Here is a 15,653-nt window from a genome sequence, read left to right as displayed (position 1 = left end):
TCTAACGAACAAATCAAGGCAAATAATCTAAAAACTAGTACATTAAATCATTTTAAAGATATTTCTGCTTTTTAAATTTAGCTAAACACTACTTTAAGATTATATTGCTGATTAAGGACAAAACAAAACTGAAACAGAGCAAAAGTGTCCATCTTTATTTGTCCACTTTAACAATAACCTGCAGAAAATAAAGATACAATTGAACAGTACAGGTCCAACATTATGAGTTTGTTTAAGTGGTTTCAACATTTCAACAGCCTTAGAGGTTTCGCCATTTCCCCATTAAAATTGACGAGTGACATAGGAAGACCACAAAGATTCAAATTTCTTTCGAATGACACCAAATACCACAGATCTTGTCTGGGTGAGTAAATGAACATTTTCCATTTTAGAAATAAGACCCAGATTGAAAAAACAAAAAACAAAACCAAAGTGCCCTCTCATAATCTTATCTGAAATTTACACACTACTTTCCAATAAATGCATGCCATTCTGCCAGGGCTTTTCTGTAAGATGATGTAGTGTCATGCTCATGAATGGCATCCTGGAGAACTTCTGTCTGAATGACAGACAGCAGGGTTGCCACGCATTTGGGGTAAGTCAGATAGAGTGCATAAAAGTATGCCATCACATATATCATAGCCTCACCAAGTTTTTCTTTGTCAAATGTTGTAACTGGTAAATTACCAACAGCAATGACACACTTGCAGCCATCGAACATCACTACTGGACATGACAAGCTTCGTTTCTGGAGGACAGCATCTGGATCTTCTGTAGGCTGCAAGACACAAAAGACATGACAGTTAACATCTTATGTTAATTGTATGTTTTTTTGCTGGGATTTGGTCATAACGTCGGAGACGTCATTATCTTGTTCTTTGTTGGTTACACACATTTTATAGTAGTTATGACTTATGGTTTATCAGTGTCAAGCGACTCCTTATGTGACCACACTCGTGTACATTAAATACATTATAAATTAATGAAAACAATAAATTATAGATTTAAGTCTTTCGGCTGAAACCGAAAAAGCATTTTGGAGTCATATTTGACCGAAAAATTTCGTTTGCCAAATTTTCTGTAGATCTTTATAAGCAAATTTTACAAAACTTACCTTCAGGACATGTAGAAATGCTTCAGAAGCATTCCCCATCTTTTTTGGTGGATGGGCAGGTGTGGGAAAGAGCGTTGGAAGAGCCTTCATCAGTGCAAGGTGGGCTTCAGCTGAACAAAGCAGAAACAAACCTTCATAAACATAAATTTTAAAGGATGAGAACTTTGTATTCAAATGGTAAAACTTACTTTTGTCCATGGTCATTGGTGGATTCATTGCCTTCTTTGACACACCGTAGAACTCTACCCTGGAGCAGAATTCTTCCCATCTCAGTTTTATTTGACTGATGAACTTGTTGTGGGGATCCAAAATTCTGCGAAGCTCACCCAATGCCTACAATAGGTTTAAAAAAATAAGTAAACAAATAAAATCAAAATAACTTTACTACCACACCAAATATATTTGAAATTAAAGTGATTATTGATTAACTCTTCCAAAAACTTACATGATGCAATTCTTTAAAGCATGGATATGCATCCAAGATGAGGCGAGCTCTGTTCTCCTCTTTCATGGTGTCTGAGTCAATGAAGGATCTTCTGGCTTCAAACTCGAGGTCTAATAGCTGGGACACATCTTCTTGGTTTGGTTTTGCCTTCTTGCACATTTCTTGTAATGTTTTGTAATGTCTTGCTTGTATTTGCCGACTATCCTTGTCAGCTAAGATAGAGAGAAGTACAAGAGCATTTTGGTTTTTCATTGTTACTGAAGTAGACTTCCACAAAACATTAGCTACTACTGGCTGTGTGTTGATAACCATTTTACAAAATTACATGTATGTACTCACATGAAGTGGAGGCATCGTCAGAATTTCTGACAGGTGATAACAGAGTAGATGCACCACTGGAAGAACTGCGATCAGCATCTTCATCATCAGCTTCTTCATCCCTTGGGGAGAGGTCAGTGAGCCTTCTCTTGGGCCGTCCCCTCTCCGGTGTTGGTCCTTGCCTTTTTACTGGGGTTTTCATATTTTGCAGCCTTTTTTGTAACTTGGCATTAATGCTCTCCTGGTGAAAAATACATATATATCATGCCCCCTGAACAAAACAAAATGATTTATATATGAGACACAAATACAAGAACTTACGTGTTTTACTTTTGCATCATTATCCTGCAGCATAGGATAATATTCCACAACTTTTTTAGCCATTGCAGTGATTTCGGTCTTAGAGGGGTATCGCTCCATTTGGCCTTGGCTTGCTCTCAAAAGGGACACCATACTTGTGATTGTATTTCTCACCAATCTGCATCTCAGTTCTTTTGACATGACGCATGCTTGTTCCCTGCCGGAGCAGGCCAACTCCAGGTAACTCTTTCGGCATTGCTCCAACTCACTGTCGGTGTACACAACATATTCCGGAGGACTGGGGAGCTGCAAGGTTTTCAGCTGGCCTACATTAGCATCAGCAGTTGGAGGGCCTGTAGCAACTACCCAGGGTGAAGAAGTTGTTTCAGGTTTCTGTGATAGTGAATGTGGTTAATTAGCTCTCTTGCTAATTGAAAGAAATTCTCAATGTGCCTATTAACTTAAGTTAATACAAACGGCTAACATTGCCCCTTATAAATAGCATAGCTAGGAATTCTCACAACATTACAGTAGATACTTCACTAACTGTTTTCTGAACCACATGCGAGGGCTGCTAAGCTAACGCTAGCATCCGTTAGCATACTACATTACTCCTTCCCACGCTCAAAATAAATTTATTACTCTGTCCGCTTGACTTTAAAACAGTGATTAGACTACACACTACTTACATTCGAAAAATTAAAATTGCTTACCTCTCTTCCTTGATGAAGTTTTCTCTTACATTTTGTCTTTCAACGCTCAAGTGCAGAAGATTCCTGTGACTCCAAATTCAAACGGAGTTAGGTAACAACTAACATGGAACATGAAGGGGGTGGACATCTCAATTTTTGCTTCTATATACAATTTAGTGGTTTGTACGTTCATAAAACACAGTCAGTATGATAGGTAAATTTCTTCTTCATTGATTTAAAATAAACTCTTATAGGTGTTATTTCATTTTACCTTATTTGTGACCATTTTTTATTTTTACAGCTACAATTTGTAATACCCCCCTTCCCCCCATGAACTTGGTATTTCCCAAACTAGCTGCAGAGACACTCTTGCCCAGCATGAGCTTGCAGGATTTAAGGAAGGAGTTGGTTTTGCGTATAGCAAATGTCGTCATTGTGAGTGTACTTTTGATGAAATGCAAGAAAATTTCAATGAACATAGTTTCACCAGACGGACACATTAGGCAGTGCATTGAAATAGAAAGGGCAACTACTGAATTTTTGAAATCCTCGCTCAAAACGACTTTTGGCATAAATAGACAAAGCAAATTAGTTGATTTCCCAGGTTTTAATCTCATAGAGCAGATGCCACAGGATATTATGCATGTAATTCTTGAAGGAGTGGCACCAATGGAAATTAAGTGTGTGTTGAAATACCTTGTTTTATCTGGAAATTTGGAATTGGACTTGTTTAATTCTGCCATGCAGAACTTTCCTTTTTCATCAGCGGACATACGTGACAAGCCTTCACCAATTAGTATTGCTACTTTAGCTTCAAGTGACAACAGACTCAAACAATCCTCTGGACAAATGCTTATATTGATCAAGATTTTGCCATTCTTATTGTACAGTGTTGTAGAGAAAAATCCCTTTATTCAGTTTATTTTGGATTTAATTGAAATTGTTAAAATACTTTTTGCCCCAGTTGTGTCTTTACAAACTGTGTCCAAACTAAAAAAAATGATAGAAGATCATCTTAAACAATTCAGGCAACTGTTCCCAGAAAAAAATGTAATCCCAAAGCAACATTACATGCTGCATCTTCCCTCTCAAATTATTGCCCTGGGACCTGTAATACGTCATATGTGCATGAGATTCGAGTCTAAACACAGTTTTTTTAAACAATGGTCATCCAAATTAAACTTTAAGAATGTGTGCAAGTCTCTTGTAAACCACAATCAGCTGCTGGAGTGTTGCCAAAGTGAAGCAGGAACTGAGCATCCGATATTTGTAAATGAGAAAGAACTAGGTCCTATATCAGAGGTTGCTAATATGGACCATTTGCAATCAAAGGTTGTAGATTTTTTGGGGATTGAAGATGCTATACATCATGCCGTTAGAGTAAAGTGGCTTATTTTACATGGAAACAAATACATCTGTGACAGGTCTCTTATACTCATTTCAGCAAATGGTTTAAACCCTATCTTTGGACTTGTAAAAAACATTTTTATTGTTAATAGTGTACTTTATTGTTTTGAATACCAGGTGTATGAAACCTTGGGTTTCAACAAAGACTTTCTTGCCTATGAAATTGCAATTCCCAACCTTGCCCAAGCAACTGAACTGACTGATGTTGAAAACCTACTTGATTTTACGTCATATTACCCAGTCAATTTCAGAAACAGTGTCTATGTTATGACAAAATATAACCTTGAAGATGTCCTTTCTTTAAAAACCTGAAATAAATACCTTCCAATGAGTGACTTTCTTATTTCAAGGAAAAAGGTGAATGTTTCTTATTTTGAGATAATTTTTGTTTTACACTCTATCTAAAAGCTATTTTTGCTTGAAATAAATGTAAAATGGTTCATTTTTAGATATACAGACTAAATAAGAAAAAAAAGTAATATATACTTGAAACAAGTTTAATCATCTAACACATGAGACTGGAAACTAGCTTGTAATGTTCAAAACAAGATGGACAAGATAATCTGGCTAAATTTAAGACAATAAATCTTGTCAAGCTACAAGGAATTTGCAGTGTAGTAACTGTTTTCATTTGCTCCACCTTTTTTCTTTTGCCTGTGAACTCGACCTCATGTTACTCTCCATTATCTTACTCCTGGTCTTTGAATTCTCCTATTTAGCTTCCTTTCCTCTGACTCACAGCTTTCTTTGTCCCACCTGTCCAATCACTCTTCACTCTTCAGCTCCTACATCTCAGACTTTCTCATGTTTACTTCTCCTCTTCTAAGCCATAATCACTTTTCTAACATTTTCTAAATACAAAGGCTCAACTTTTGATTTTTCCTTATTGCATTTTAGGTCAATGTGTTTTCTTTCTAATTACCAGCTTTTGCTGGAACAAAGGCTATGTCATCCCCTCCACACCCTGCTCCTGTGTATTTCCACCTGCACGATGCACACTGCTTTTTCAGGGAGCTGTCTGTTTCCACTGGCAGCAGAGATTTATCTATATTAGCTTTTATTTTATTTTCCTTGTAAAACTAAAACAAGATCATAAGGGCTTTATTATCATATACAACGGTTTTTTATGTTTTTCTGCTCAACTTTCCTGTAAGTGACAAGATGCAGCTGTGGGATTAACCCTGTCACTATTCAAAACCCTGATTCCTGAAATAATTGCCCCCAAATTTCCCACAATACCTATTAAACTTGACAAATTAAAATCAATAGTAATTTTGCATATGTACGAGTTACCATATTGCATTTGCTAAAGACAGCATTTTGCAAGTTACTCCTTAAACTCATAAAGTGCAATTTATTTATTTATTTACTTTCTTGGATGTTAAGAATCACTGTGATGTTTTGGGACTCTTAAAACTTAAACACTTCCTGATTCAAGCCTGACACTCTAGGCCTTAAAGGGTTAAGGCCCTCTTATGTCACGCACCTCTGACACTCTTCTAAATGTTATTTCTCTTATAGCTATAGAAGAAGGATTACACACAGTCTGACCAGCATCAAGGCAAGTGTTTTAGATACCAACGATCCCTTTAATAATCCCTTCCCCCATACAGTATCTAATCATGCTTTTTATTTTATTGATCAGCATTTCTAATGATCCACAGCTGCAGGTTAACCAGCCATGCCTCCCACATTTTTATTTCTATTGTTTCTTTTCCCAGCCAAATATTCTTTTTCTTTAAATTTACACTTTTTATTTTTTCTAAAGTACTCAGGTGTAATCACTTTGCATTCTTACCTACTCTTTCTCTTACTTTACTATTACACTTAATGGCATTATTTTTTACATCTTTCTAATTACTGTTTTGTTATTGTTACCATGACACTCTAATCAGTTTTCATTGTATTTAGGCTTTTTGTTTACTCACTGAATTATATTATTCTCAATTCTTTCCACTACTTCTCTACTGTTATGTCTTATGCCCCTCTGTCATTCAGTTATGTCTTACTTCCCTGTTCTTATTTTAATAGTTTATTATATTTATTTTAATTTACCTGAGAACCAGTTTACTGGCCTTATCATTTTCCTCCCAGGTGTTTCTTCTAATATTTTTTTCTCAAATTCAGAGCTTCTTTCTTCCAGTTCCTCACTCTAATGGGCACTATTCCTTTTTACATTTTTTGTTGTTTTTTGTTCATAGTACTCAGCATTTCATCACTTGTTTTCAGCATCTTCACTGATGTGGGCCCTAAACTTTACAAACAAGTTACATCTTTTTTCTTTTTTTAAGCAAACAATTTTGCTTCCTGTCTCAGGTGACTCCTCTGAGCTTCGCACAAGCTCACCATAACAATAACCTCTTTGAGACATGCAGGTCAGTCTTTTACTCTTCTTCTCACACATTTGCATTTGGCTTAGGTCATTTGAAAGCCTGTGCACTGGTCAAGGACACTCTTGGCAGCATGTTGGGGCCCACCCCACACACTCCATAGTCAGAGCAACTTGAGCCAGCTACACCCTGTGACGCTGTTTACAGGCCGCCTCCTGCAGCAGCGGCTCAGCTGATGTGAGCTCTCTCAGTACAACACTTTTCCTTTTTCCTCTGCTACTGTCTCCCTCTGCCACACTCAACAGGCGCTAAACTTTACTTTAAATTGTTAAGTCAAAATCTCTGACTTATTAAACCACCATTTCCAACAAAACTCTTCTATTTCACTTCACTATTATCCATCCAGTGATTTTAGCTGTTATGCTCTAGGTTTAATATATCAGTTAGTTGCATTTAAACCCTGTCTACCTTCTTTTCTCTTCCCAACTACTTATTTGTGATGGCAGCATTTTAAACAGATCTCTAGCAGGTGTCTCTTTTTGTTAATTTGTTCATATTTGTCCTCATTACCACTTCACCCCACATGTCAGCCTATTTAATCTGAACTCCTCTAAGCTTCACACAATTTATTTCCAACAATCATTCATTTCACATCATATTACTCAGGTGCCTCTTGCACTCTCTGCATGCTTTTGGGTGAGTTTATGAGCCCTCTGCAGAACTTTCTAACAAAGGCAAAACTTCATTATTTACTTCTCTTGCACTCCTCTTTGGTGAGTGATAACAAACCCTCAATATGCATTTCACATGCAAACTCTGAGACATGGATTAGATTCTTCTACAACTCCTGCATTTTACTGAGATCGATTTATGGATGCTGTTTTGACTCTCTTATCTTCATTGTAGCCCAAACATGTTCTTATTTATTTGGTCTCTATCTCTCGTTCCGTACTAAGATGTTCAGATGTTCTTAGATCATCACCACTACCTTCTATATTTCTCCAAACACAGCACAAACCTCCCTATTTCATTTATTATTTGTTTGTGTGATTTATTTACTTTCCCTCTAATTATTTTAGGCCTGGGTTTTATCCCAGCTATGTTTTATTATTAGAATTAGTTTATAGTTCTCATTTTTACTGTTATTAGTTTGGATATGTTACAATTTAGCTCTAGGTTAGGTTATCCTTTTTTTTTTTACTTTAGTCAAGCAGCTCTATTTATTTCCAATTAATTTAACTTTTGGTCATACCTTCATTAAGCTAATAATCCAAAAAAGTGCATGCAATCCTCATTTACTCATTATCCCTATTTTGGTAATTAATATCTTCTTTTACTCAAATTTACCCACAAATTTTCCACCTTACTTCATGTTGCTGCTTAACAAATATTATTTCTGCAGATCTTTCTGTTTAAATTCCTTAAACAACAACATTATATTTCAGCAGCAGTGTGTCTATTTTCCTCTCTATATTCAACAATTCTTAACTTTGCCGACTTATCTCTTTTAACTGCTCTGATGCTCCTCTCACTCCTCCACATACCGTAGGGATGATTCACAAACTGCCTGCAGACACAGCGCTCTGCAGCACAGTGAACTCAGTTTTTTTAATCTCTCAAATCAGTCCCTCTACAACTTTTTACTTAGTTACCTACTAACTTCCCTTTTCCGTATTTATTTATCAAAACCCACCCCTTACGCGTATTCCTCTAACTCTTATTTACAGCAAGAGTTATTTTAAGCAATATTTACAGCAATACATGGTTATACTCTAGACTACTACTTAGCAATATTTACAGCAGTGATTATACTTAACAGCTATTTACATATTTACACTTGGGCCGAAGGTGTCGCCTTTCAAACAGCGATGCGCGCAGTTCATCTAGCCCGTTCAGACCGGTGGACTCGCATGCCCTCAGATCCCTACTGTGAGCCCCAAGTCCCCGCGTTACTGGCTAGGAAATTATCCCCATAAATCCCCCAAAGCCCGAGCAGACCTGACTACCTAGCAATTCACTTGGGTTAACTAGGTTAACCAATTAAATGGTTAACCTAGTTAGCCTGTGCCACCTTATCCATTTAGGTAGCTAAATGGATAACTAGGTTTCCAGCGGTAACCACCTTGAGGGTGCCGACATATATTTCACTTTTCATCACTTTTATCACTTTTCATCACTTCAACTTTTTACTTCCGCGCAACTTACGCCTATTCTTCATATGCACTAAAGAATAGCGGAAAAATAAACCCAAACTCCCCCAACACAGCCCTGGAGTCATACTCCAGCACAGGGCAGAGCAGCCTTTCACACACACAAACCCCAAATACACACACACACACAGCACTCACTCACCCTCCCCCCGCGGGTCACACAAGTTACAGGAATAACACACACACATATGATGCAGTATTAAACTCCACTCCTTCAGCATCCGCAACTAGCATTATTTTTACAGTGTAACACTTTATCACTTAGAACAGTGGTTCCCAAAGTTTTTTGCCAGGCCCCCCTTTTTTACAAGAAAAATGTTCGCGCCCCCCACCACCTAACCCCCCCGTACAAACACATCCTCCAAACACACACACCCATATCTTGTTTACAAACTCCATTGCGGTTTATTTCACACCTCAAACATTTAGTAAACAACTAAGCAAATACAAGTAAACGGCAATAAATTACAGGTAGTAATAAAATATACTACTAACTCTTTTACGCTACGTCCACACCTACACCGGTATTTTTGAAAACGCAGCTGTTTCTATGCGTTTGGCCCTTTCGTCAACACGTAAACGGCGTTGCGATTCACCGAAAACGGAGATTATTTAAAACTCCTTTTTTGCGTTTACGTGTGGACGAGGAATACAGAGTTCGTCACGCAAAGGTATGTGCCTCTTTTCACGTCACACTGTGCGCCACGTTATTGTTTACATGAGATGAATTGCAGAATGGCAGATAGAGACAAAATACTGTTACTGTTAATCTGACTATCTTCAGGTTTTACACGCTTACATATACACACGCAGTTACTGTCCCTCCATTTAGAAAGGCAGAGGCGTCACGGTGTAATTATTTTACGTGTAGTTGTTTTTTTTTCCTGTGTAATAATATTCAACATTGCTGTCAATACATTTTTCAAAAAATGCCTCTCTGTGCAAAATGGGTTTAAACACATAAACAGCTGTGGGATACTGTTTGTCCATGATTTGAACAGGGGGAACAAATTACGGCAGGATCAGCCTGATATTATTTGTATCCCACTGTAACTTTACTGCATAAAGAGCTAACATGTCCAAAATGTCAGGAGTAGTTAGATATTACAACAAGTGTTTGAACTAAAAATCAAGAATGTGGGATACTGTTTGTCCGTGATTTGGAGAGCCCAGCGCTGCTCCCTACGCAGGGAAACTAATTTTGCAGGGGAGACCTACCTTGGCACTTGTGCAGGTGAAGCCAAAGGGAAGATATGCTTCACCATATTTTCTAGTCTTTGGCTTGGAAGGAAGTTGGTTTGGAAACATATTCAGCCATGCTTCATCTCCTGCTTTGCGTTTGTGTGGGAGCTCCGTCAAAAACCTGTCCACAGTGTCCAAGCGCTCTTTTTTTTTTTTTTTTCATACCGCGCCCCCCCTGCAATGGCTCTGCGCCCCCCCTAGGGCCCCACACTTTGGGAACCTCTGACTTAGAATAACAGCGACTGTTTGATTAAAGTCCTTTTCAAGGTTAGGTGAAATCTACTTGAGCCAAGGTGGAACCCCCCTTCTGCACTCAGACAACACCAACATTGAGCAGAAAAAAAAACTCTGCTTACCTTATTGTAGCGGCCGCTTGGTGTTCTCTGATGTGCAAGGCTTTGGCATTCCCCAAGGCTCCCAGCAATCACCTTAATTCCTTGTCCCTTCGTGGTCGCCAATTGTGGTCGCAAATTTTGAAGCCATCCTGATAACCTTCTCCCACCAACGATGTGGTGATCCAAATCCAATTAAAATCAAGACACTCAAAAAGATGCTCTGGAAAAGAGTAGAATTCTTGGAACAGAGTTTAATACACTGAATCATATGAACAGCAGGAAAAATACATACAGATATTTAGCAAGAGAATTACATAGCAGAAAGCAAGCAAAGCAAAACCCCGGGGTGTACAGGCTTAAGCACAGACAACAGAGCGACACAGAGACGGACAGGTAGCAGCAGCAGGAGGAAAAGAGCGCTGGGGGTGTCCTCTGGTCCCCTAATATAGGGACCAGTATCCCCGCCCCCTGCTGCTGGGTAACTTTCCCACACGCCCAACACAGCTGCAGGGGTCAGGTAGCGGCCAAGGTCTTGGCCAAAGGCCAGTCAGGACTCTGACTACCCCCTGCTCTGGCTTATCACAATAGGTCATGACACGGTCAAAGGTCACACATTAATCCTAATTATTAAATCTTATACAGCAAGTGGCACAATCTTATCTCTGTTACAATGTTACTGTTTTGGTTGTGCTGCGTTAAAGACGTTGAGTGTGTATTAGGGAAGGTTAGTTACCGGAGAGTAAATTATTTAGGAGAACTCTCCCCTTACATTAACTACCCTGTTACTGTACCAACTTAATAAACCTCGGTGAAGCAAAAATGTCTTGTGCTCAAGACTCTACATGAAAGTTAAAATATATATGTTCAGTGCACATAGATATATAGAGTATATAGTTACATAGTTATACATATCATACAAAAATCCACTACACTAGGACTGGGCGATATATCGAGTTTTTAAAAAATATCGATATACTTTTATACGAGACATAAGATGTGACAATAATGTATTCAATTCAATTCAATTCATTTTTATTTATATAGCGCCAAATCACAACAAAAGTCGCCTCAAGGCACTTTATATTGTACAGTAGATTGTACAATAATAGATACAGAGAAAAGCCCAACAATCATATGACCCCCTATGAGCAAGCACTTTTGCGACAGTGGGAAGGAAAAACTCCCTTTTAACAGGAAGAAACCTCCGGCACAACGAGGCTCAGGGAGGGGCGGCCATCTGCTGCGACCGGTTGGGGTGAGAGAAGGAAGACAGGATGAAAGACATGCTGTGGAAGAGAGACAGAGATTAATAACAGGTACGATTCAATGCAGAGAGGTCTATTAACACATGGTGAGTGAGAAAGGTGATTGGAAAGGAAAAACTCAATGCATCATGGGAATCCCCTGGCAGCCTACGTCTATTGCAGCATAACTAAGGGAGGATTCAGGGTCACCTGACCTGGTCCTTCTGTAGAGAATGTCGAAAAAGCGTCCCGACAAAAGGTTCGAGCACTACTAATCTTTTCCACCATTTACAACAGCACCATAAAGTGGAGTATGAAGAGTGTGTGAAACTGCGTGCTGTATCCCAGACCGTGAAGTCTTCCCAGGTTCCTGCCGCAAAACAGACCACCTTACAAAACTCATATACTCTTGCTGTGCCATATGATAAAAAAAAGTGAGAAGTGGGGGGAAATTGCTAAAGCAGAGGCCTATCATATCGCTAAAGGCATGGTCCCCATCTCAACTGTGGAACAAGAGGGCTTTATACAGCTGCTAAAAACCCTTGACTGAAGATACCAGTTACCTAGTCGGAAATACTTCACCAGAGAAGCACTGCCAAAAATGTATACTGAAGTTAGAGAGAGTCTCGCTGCCCAGCTCACCAAAGTGTCTCACTTCGCACTGACCACCAACAAGTGGTCCAGCAGGACGTATGAGCCATACATGAGTGTGACTATACATTTCATGGAAGACTGGGAACTGAAAACTGCCTGTCTGCAGACCAGCTACTTTCCTCAAGACCACAAAGCTCACGTAAACACATTATAAACACATTCAGCATATAGCTGAAGCCCTGCAGGATGTCCTCAAAACCTGGAAGCTCAACCCAACGGGACTGGTTGCTATAACAACTGACAACGGGTCTAATATTGTCAAGGCGGTTCAACTGAACAAGTGGCCGAGGATCCAGTATTTTGGTCACAGTCTTCATCTGGCCATTGGTAAGTGCACTACTGAATCTGTAGATTTGAAAATAAAAATGCTAATAAATGAAAAGTTTATAAAATCACTTGCAGAGCTAAACATGCCTATGGACCACGAGACAAATATTTTTATAAGTCATAGCCAGCATATACATCTATCACTTAGAAATTGAAAGTTAGTTGAATAAATAAATAAACTATCCCTATTAAATCCAATAAACTTATTGGAGTGTATTTGTGCTTGTATTTGAGGATTGTGGCACTAAATGAGGACCCCAGCTGAGACAAGACAAGGATACATTTTTAAATACATAGTGAGATTGAAAAGATGTAAAAATATACACGTTCCAATCATTTGCTGGTGATTTCACCAAGATAGTTTAATCAGAACCATTTCTAGGTTATACATTACACGACACATTTTGCAAATATTGTTAAGTCTTATGGATCACATCTTATACAACTGAGATGGATCTTAATTTCCCTTTGAGCGATTTGCCTCTTAACATAACAATTAAAGTGATTTTAAAAGTTTGTATTTTGTGTATCACAGGCAGTGTTGGGACTAACGCGTTATTAAGTAACGCGTTACAGTAACTACGTTATTATTGTGGTAACGAGCACGGTAACTAGTTATTATGCCAAAACCAGGAACGCGTTACTCGTTACTGGGATTTAGATAGGCTCGTTACTCGTTACTTCGTGTGGTGGATATCGCGGAGCTTCCACAGATTCAATAACATTAGCAAGTGGTGGAAGCCAGCAGGTGGATGAAGGAAAAGGGAGGCAAGAGGAGAGACCCGAAGCGGCCGCCGGTCCGCGTGTCAGGTGAACTGAACTTCAGGTAAGAAGTTATGACCTGCAGTCTATCTGGGTCAGATATAAACCAAGTTTAGGTGGAGTTTATTTTCGGTATGCTGACATTTTCGTACTGCGTGCTAGCTAGCATGACGGAGTTTCTATACAGCTGGGTGGGTGCGTTACTGATGTTGAACTTTATTTTGTTCATAAGGTTAATTATTAGAGTTGCCAACCGTCCCCTAAAAAACAGAATCGTCTGGTATTCAGAGAAAATATTACGCGTTTCGTACTGAGGTGAAAAGGAACACAGTTTGTCCCGGACTTCAGCTACAATGAAAAAGACACAAAGCTGAAGCTGCACAGCTGCCTCTTCTTCTCTCATTCTCTCCCGTTTCTACTTCAATCATGAAACTGATCAATGATCAGCTGATCGGCTTTTCTCTCTTGTTTATTTATCACCCACTTTGCGCCAGAAAGAGGAAACCAGCGGATGTCGCGTTAAACAACAGCAGCACGTTTAAGCTTGATCAGCTGTTGTTAGAATTTATTTAATATTAATTTCTAGTATCAGCTGATGTTTGCTGGAGCCACAGCTGTAAAGCTGCTGGTCATGATATCGGTTTGGTTATCTGGTGAGAGGGAAACATGCAGATGAAACCAGGAGATGTCCTTACTGAATCATCAGAGCTGAACGGGTGATGGAGAAACAGGTTTACCTTTTAGGTGACATGGATGAGTTGAAGGGAAGTTATGAACTGTTTTTGAGAGACAAATAACACCAGGATCCTTTTCTAAGTAGCTGACAGCTGGTAACTGTGCAGGGGCGAGTCTAGCAAAGTGTTGCCAGGGGGCCAGGTAGGGTATTAACAGGGAAAGGGGGGCACAAGGAAATACTTTTCTTTATTATTCTCATTTAAAATGTCTCGCTTTAAAAAAAAATAATTATCTGAGTCTTACAATAAACGATTGATAGATTGATACATATATACCATCAGAACAGTGTACATCACTGTCACAACAGTGTTTGTTTTCATTCAAAGGCTTTATGATTTTTCCTATAATGATGGGCCGGTCTCTAGTCAAAATGCCCGGGACGATTGTTTTGTCCCAGTCCAGCCCTGGATGCAGCTCATCTGCAGTCTGGTGTTACCTACATCTTCCTATTCAGAAGGCAGAATTTCCAAGTTCTGAGTACAATCAAAAGCACCACGACTGCAGTTTTTGTGTTGGATGTAAAAAGCAGGCTAGAATCATGGCGGCGGTCAACGACGGTCCAGGCGTGGGATTTCTCTCGTGGAAATGTGCGCATTATTTTTTTCCTTTCTATTGGTAGGTGGCACAGTGCACTTGTGGCAAGTAAGCAAGCTAGAAAACTGGCAATCTTGCTGGGTATCCAGTTACGGAAGCAACACATTAACAAGAGAATTCTGAGTAAAACCAAAGTTACTTTCCCTAGTAACTAGTTACTCTGAAAGTAACGAGTAACTTGAAGTAACTGAGTTACTTTTTTAGAGAAGTAACTAGTAATGTAACTAAGTTACTAATTTAAAGTAACTTACCCAACACTGATCACAGGACATAGTATGGATGATGCCCGCATTACCCGGGCTGTTTCTCTGTGTAAGAAAGTCATCAGCAGTTTCTCCTACAGCTGGAGGAAGAGAAGAGAGCTGGCTGAAGTGCAAATACAGCTGGGTCTTCCAAGTCACCAGCTAATCACAGAGGCAACAACTCGCTGGGGATCAAGGCTTCTCATGATAGAGAGGGAAGCAGGAAAGAGCACTTTCTAAAGTCCTCTCTGTCGACATAAAAATCAGACCTCTAGTCCCTACTTGGCAGGATAAGGAGGTCCTGGAGGCAGTTCAGAAATCTCTCAAACCCCTTCAGGACTTCACTGATGCACTTTCAGGAGAAAAGTATGTGACCCTGTCATATGTCAGACTTGTGCTACACCTGTCTAACACTAGTCTCCTGGCACCTGGAGAGGAGGATAGTGAGCTGTGTAAATCCATCAAGACCCGCATTGTGGATTACCTCAACAATAAATATGCAGATCCATCTACCAGTGACCTGTTGGACATTGCTTCTTTTGTGGATCCACGGTTCAGGGTAAAATACATCCCAAGTGAGAAAATGAATGCACTAAAACATAAACTCATCTTGGAGGCAGAGTCTCTGCTCAGCTAGGCACGTGTTTGTCTGAGCTGCCTGATCCAGCCATGCCTGAGTCTGCAGACTGTAAAGAAGCAGCA

General features: G+C 39.3%; 1 protein-coding gene across 1 annotated transcript; it reads right to left on the bottom strand.

The window, feature by feature from the left end:
- Positions 1–466: 466 nt before the first annotated feature.
- LOC109196809 (uncharacterized) lies at positions 467–3,000 on the bottom strand. The gene is made up of 7 exons (XM_019351232.2): positions 2,891–3,000; positions 2,199–2,570; positions 1,899–2,118; positions 1,560–1,771; positions 1,303–1,447; positions 1,115–1,224; positions 467–778 (listed from the first exon to the last, which is right to left on the bottom strand). The coding sequence occupies exons 2-7, from the start codon at positions 2,376–2,378 to the stop codon at positions 467–469; spliced, it is 1,179 nt and encodes a 392-aa protein (XP_019206777.2). The 5' UTR covers positions 2,379–2,570; positions 2,891–3,000.
- Between the last annotated feature and the right edge of the window lie 12,653 nt (positions 3,001–15,653).

This window comes from Oreochromis niloticus, linkage group LG23, assembly GCF_001858045.2.
Source record: "Oreochromis niloticus isolate F11D_XX linkage group LG23, O_niloticus_UMD_NMBU, whole genome shotgun sequence".
NCBI lineage: Eukaryota > Metazoa > Chordata > Actinopteri > Cichliformes > Cichlidae > Oreochromis > Oreochromis niloticus.
This window is presented reverse-complemented; position numbering and strand designations above follow the sequence as displayed.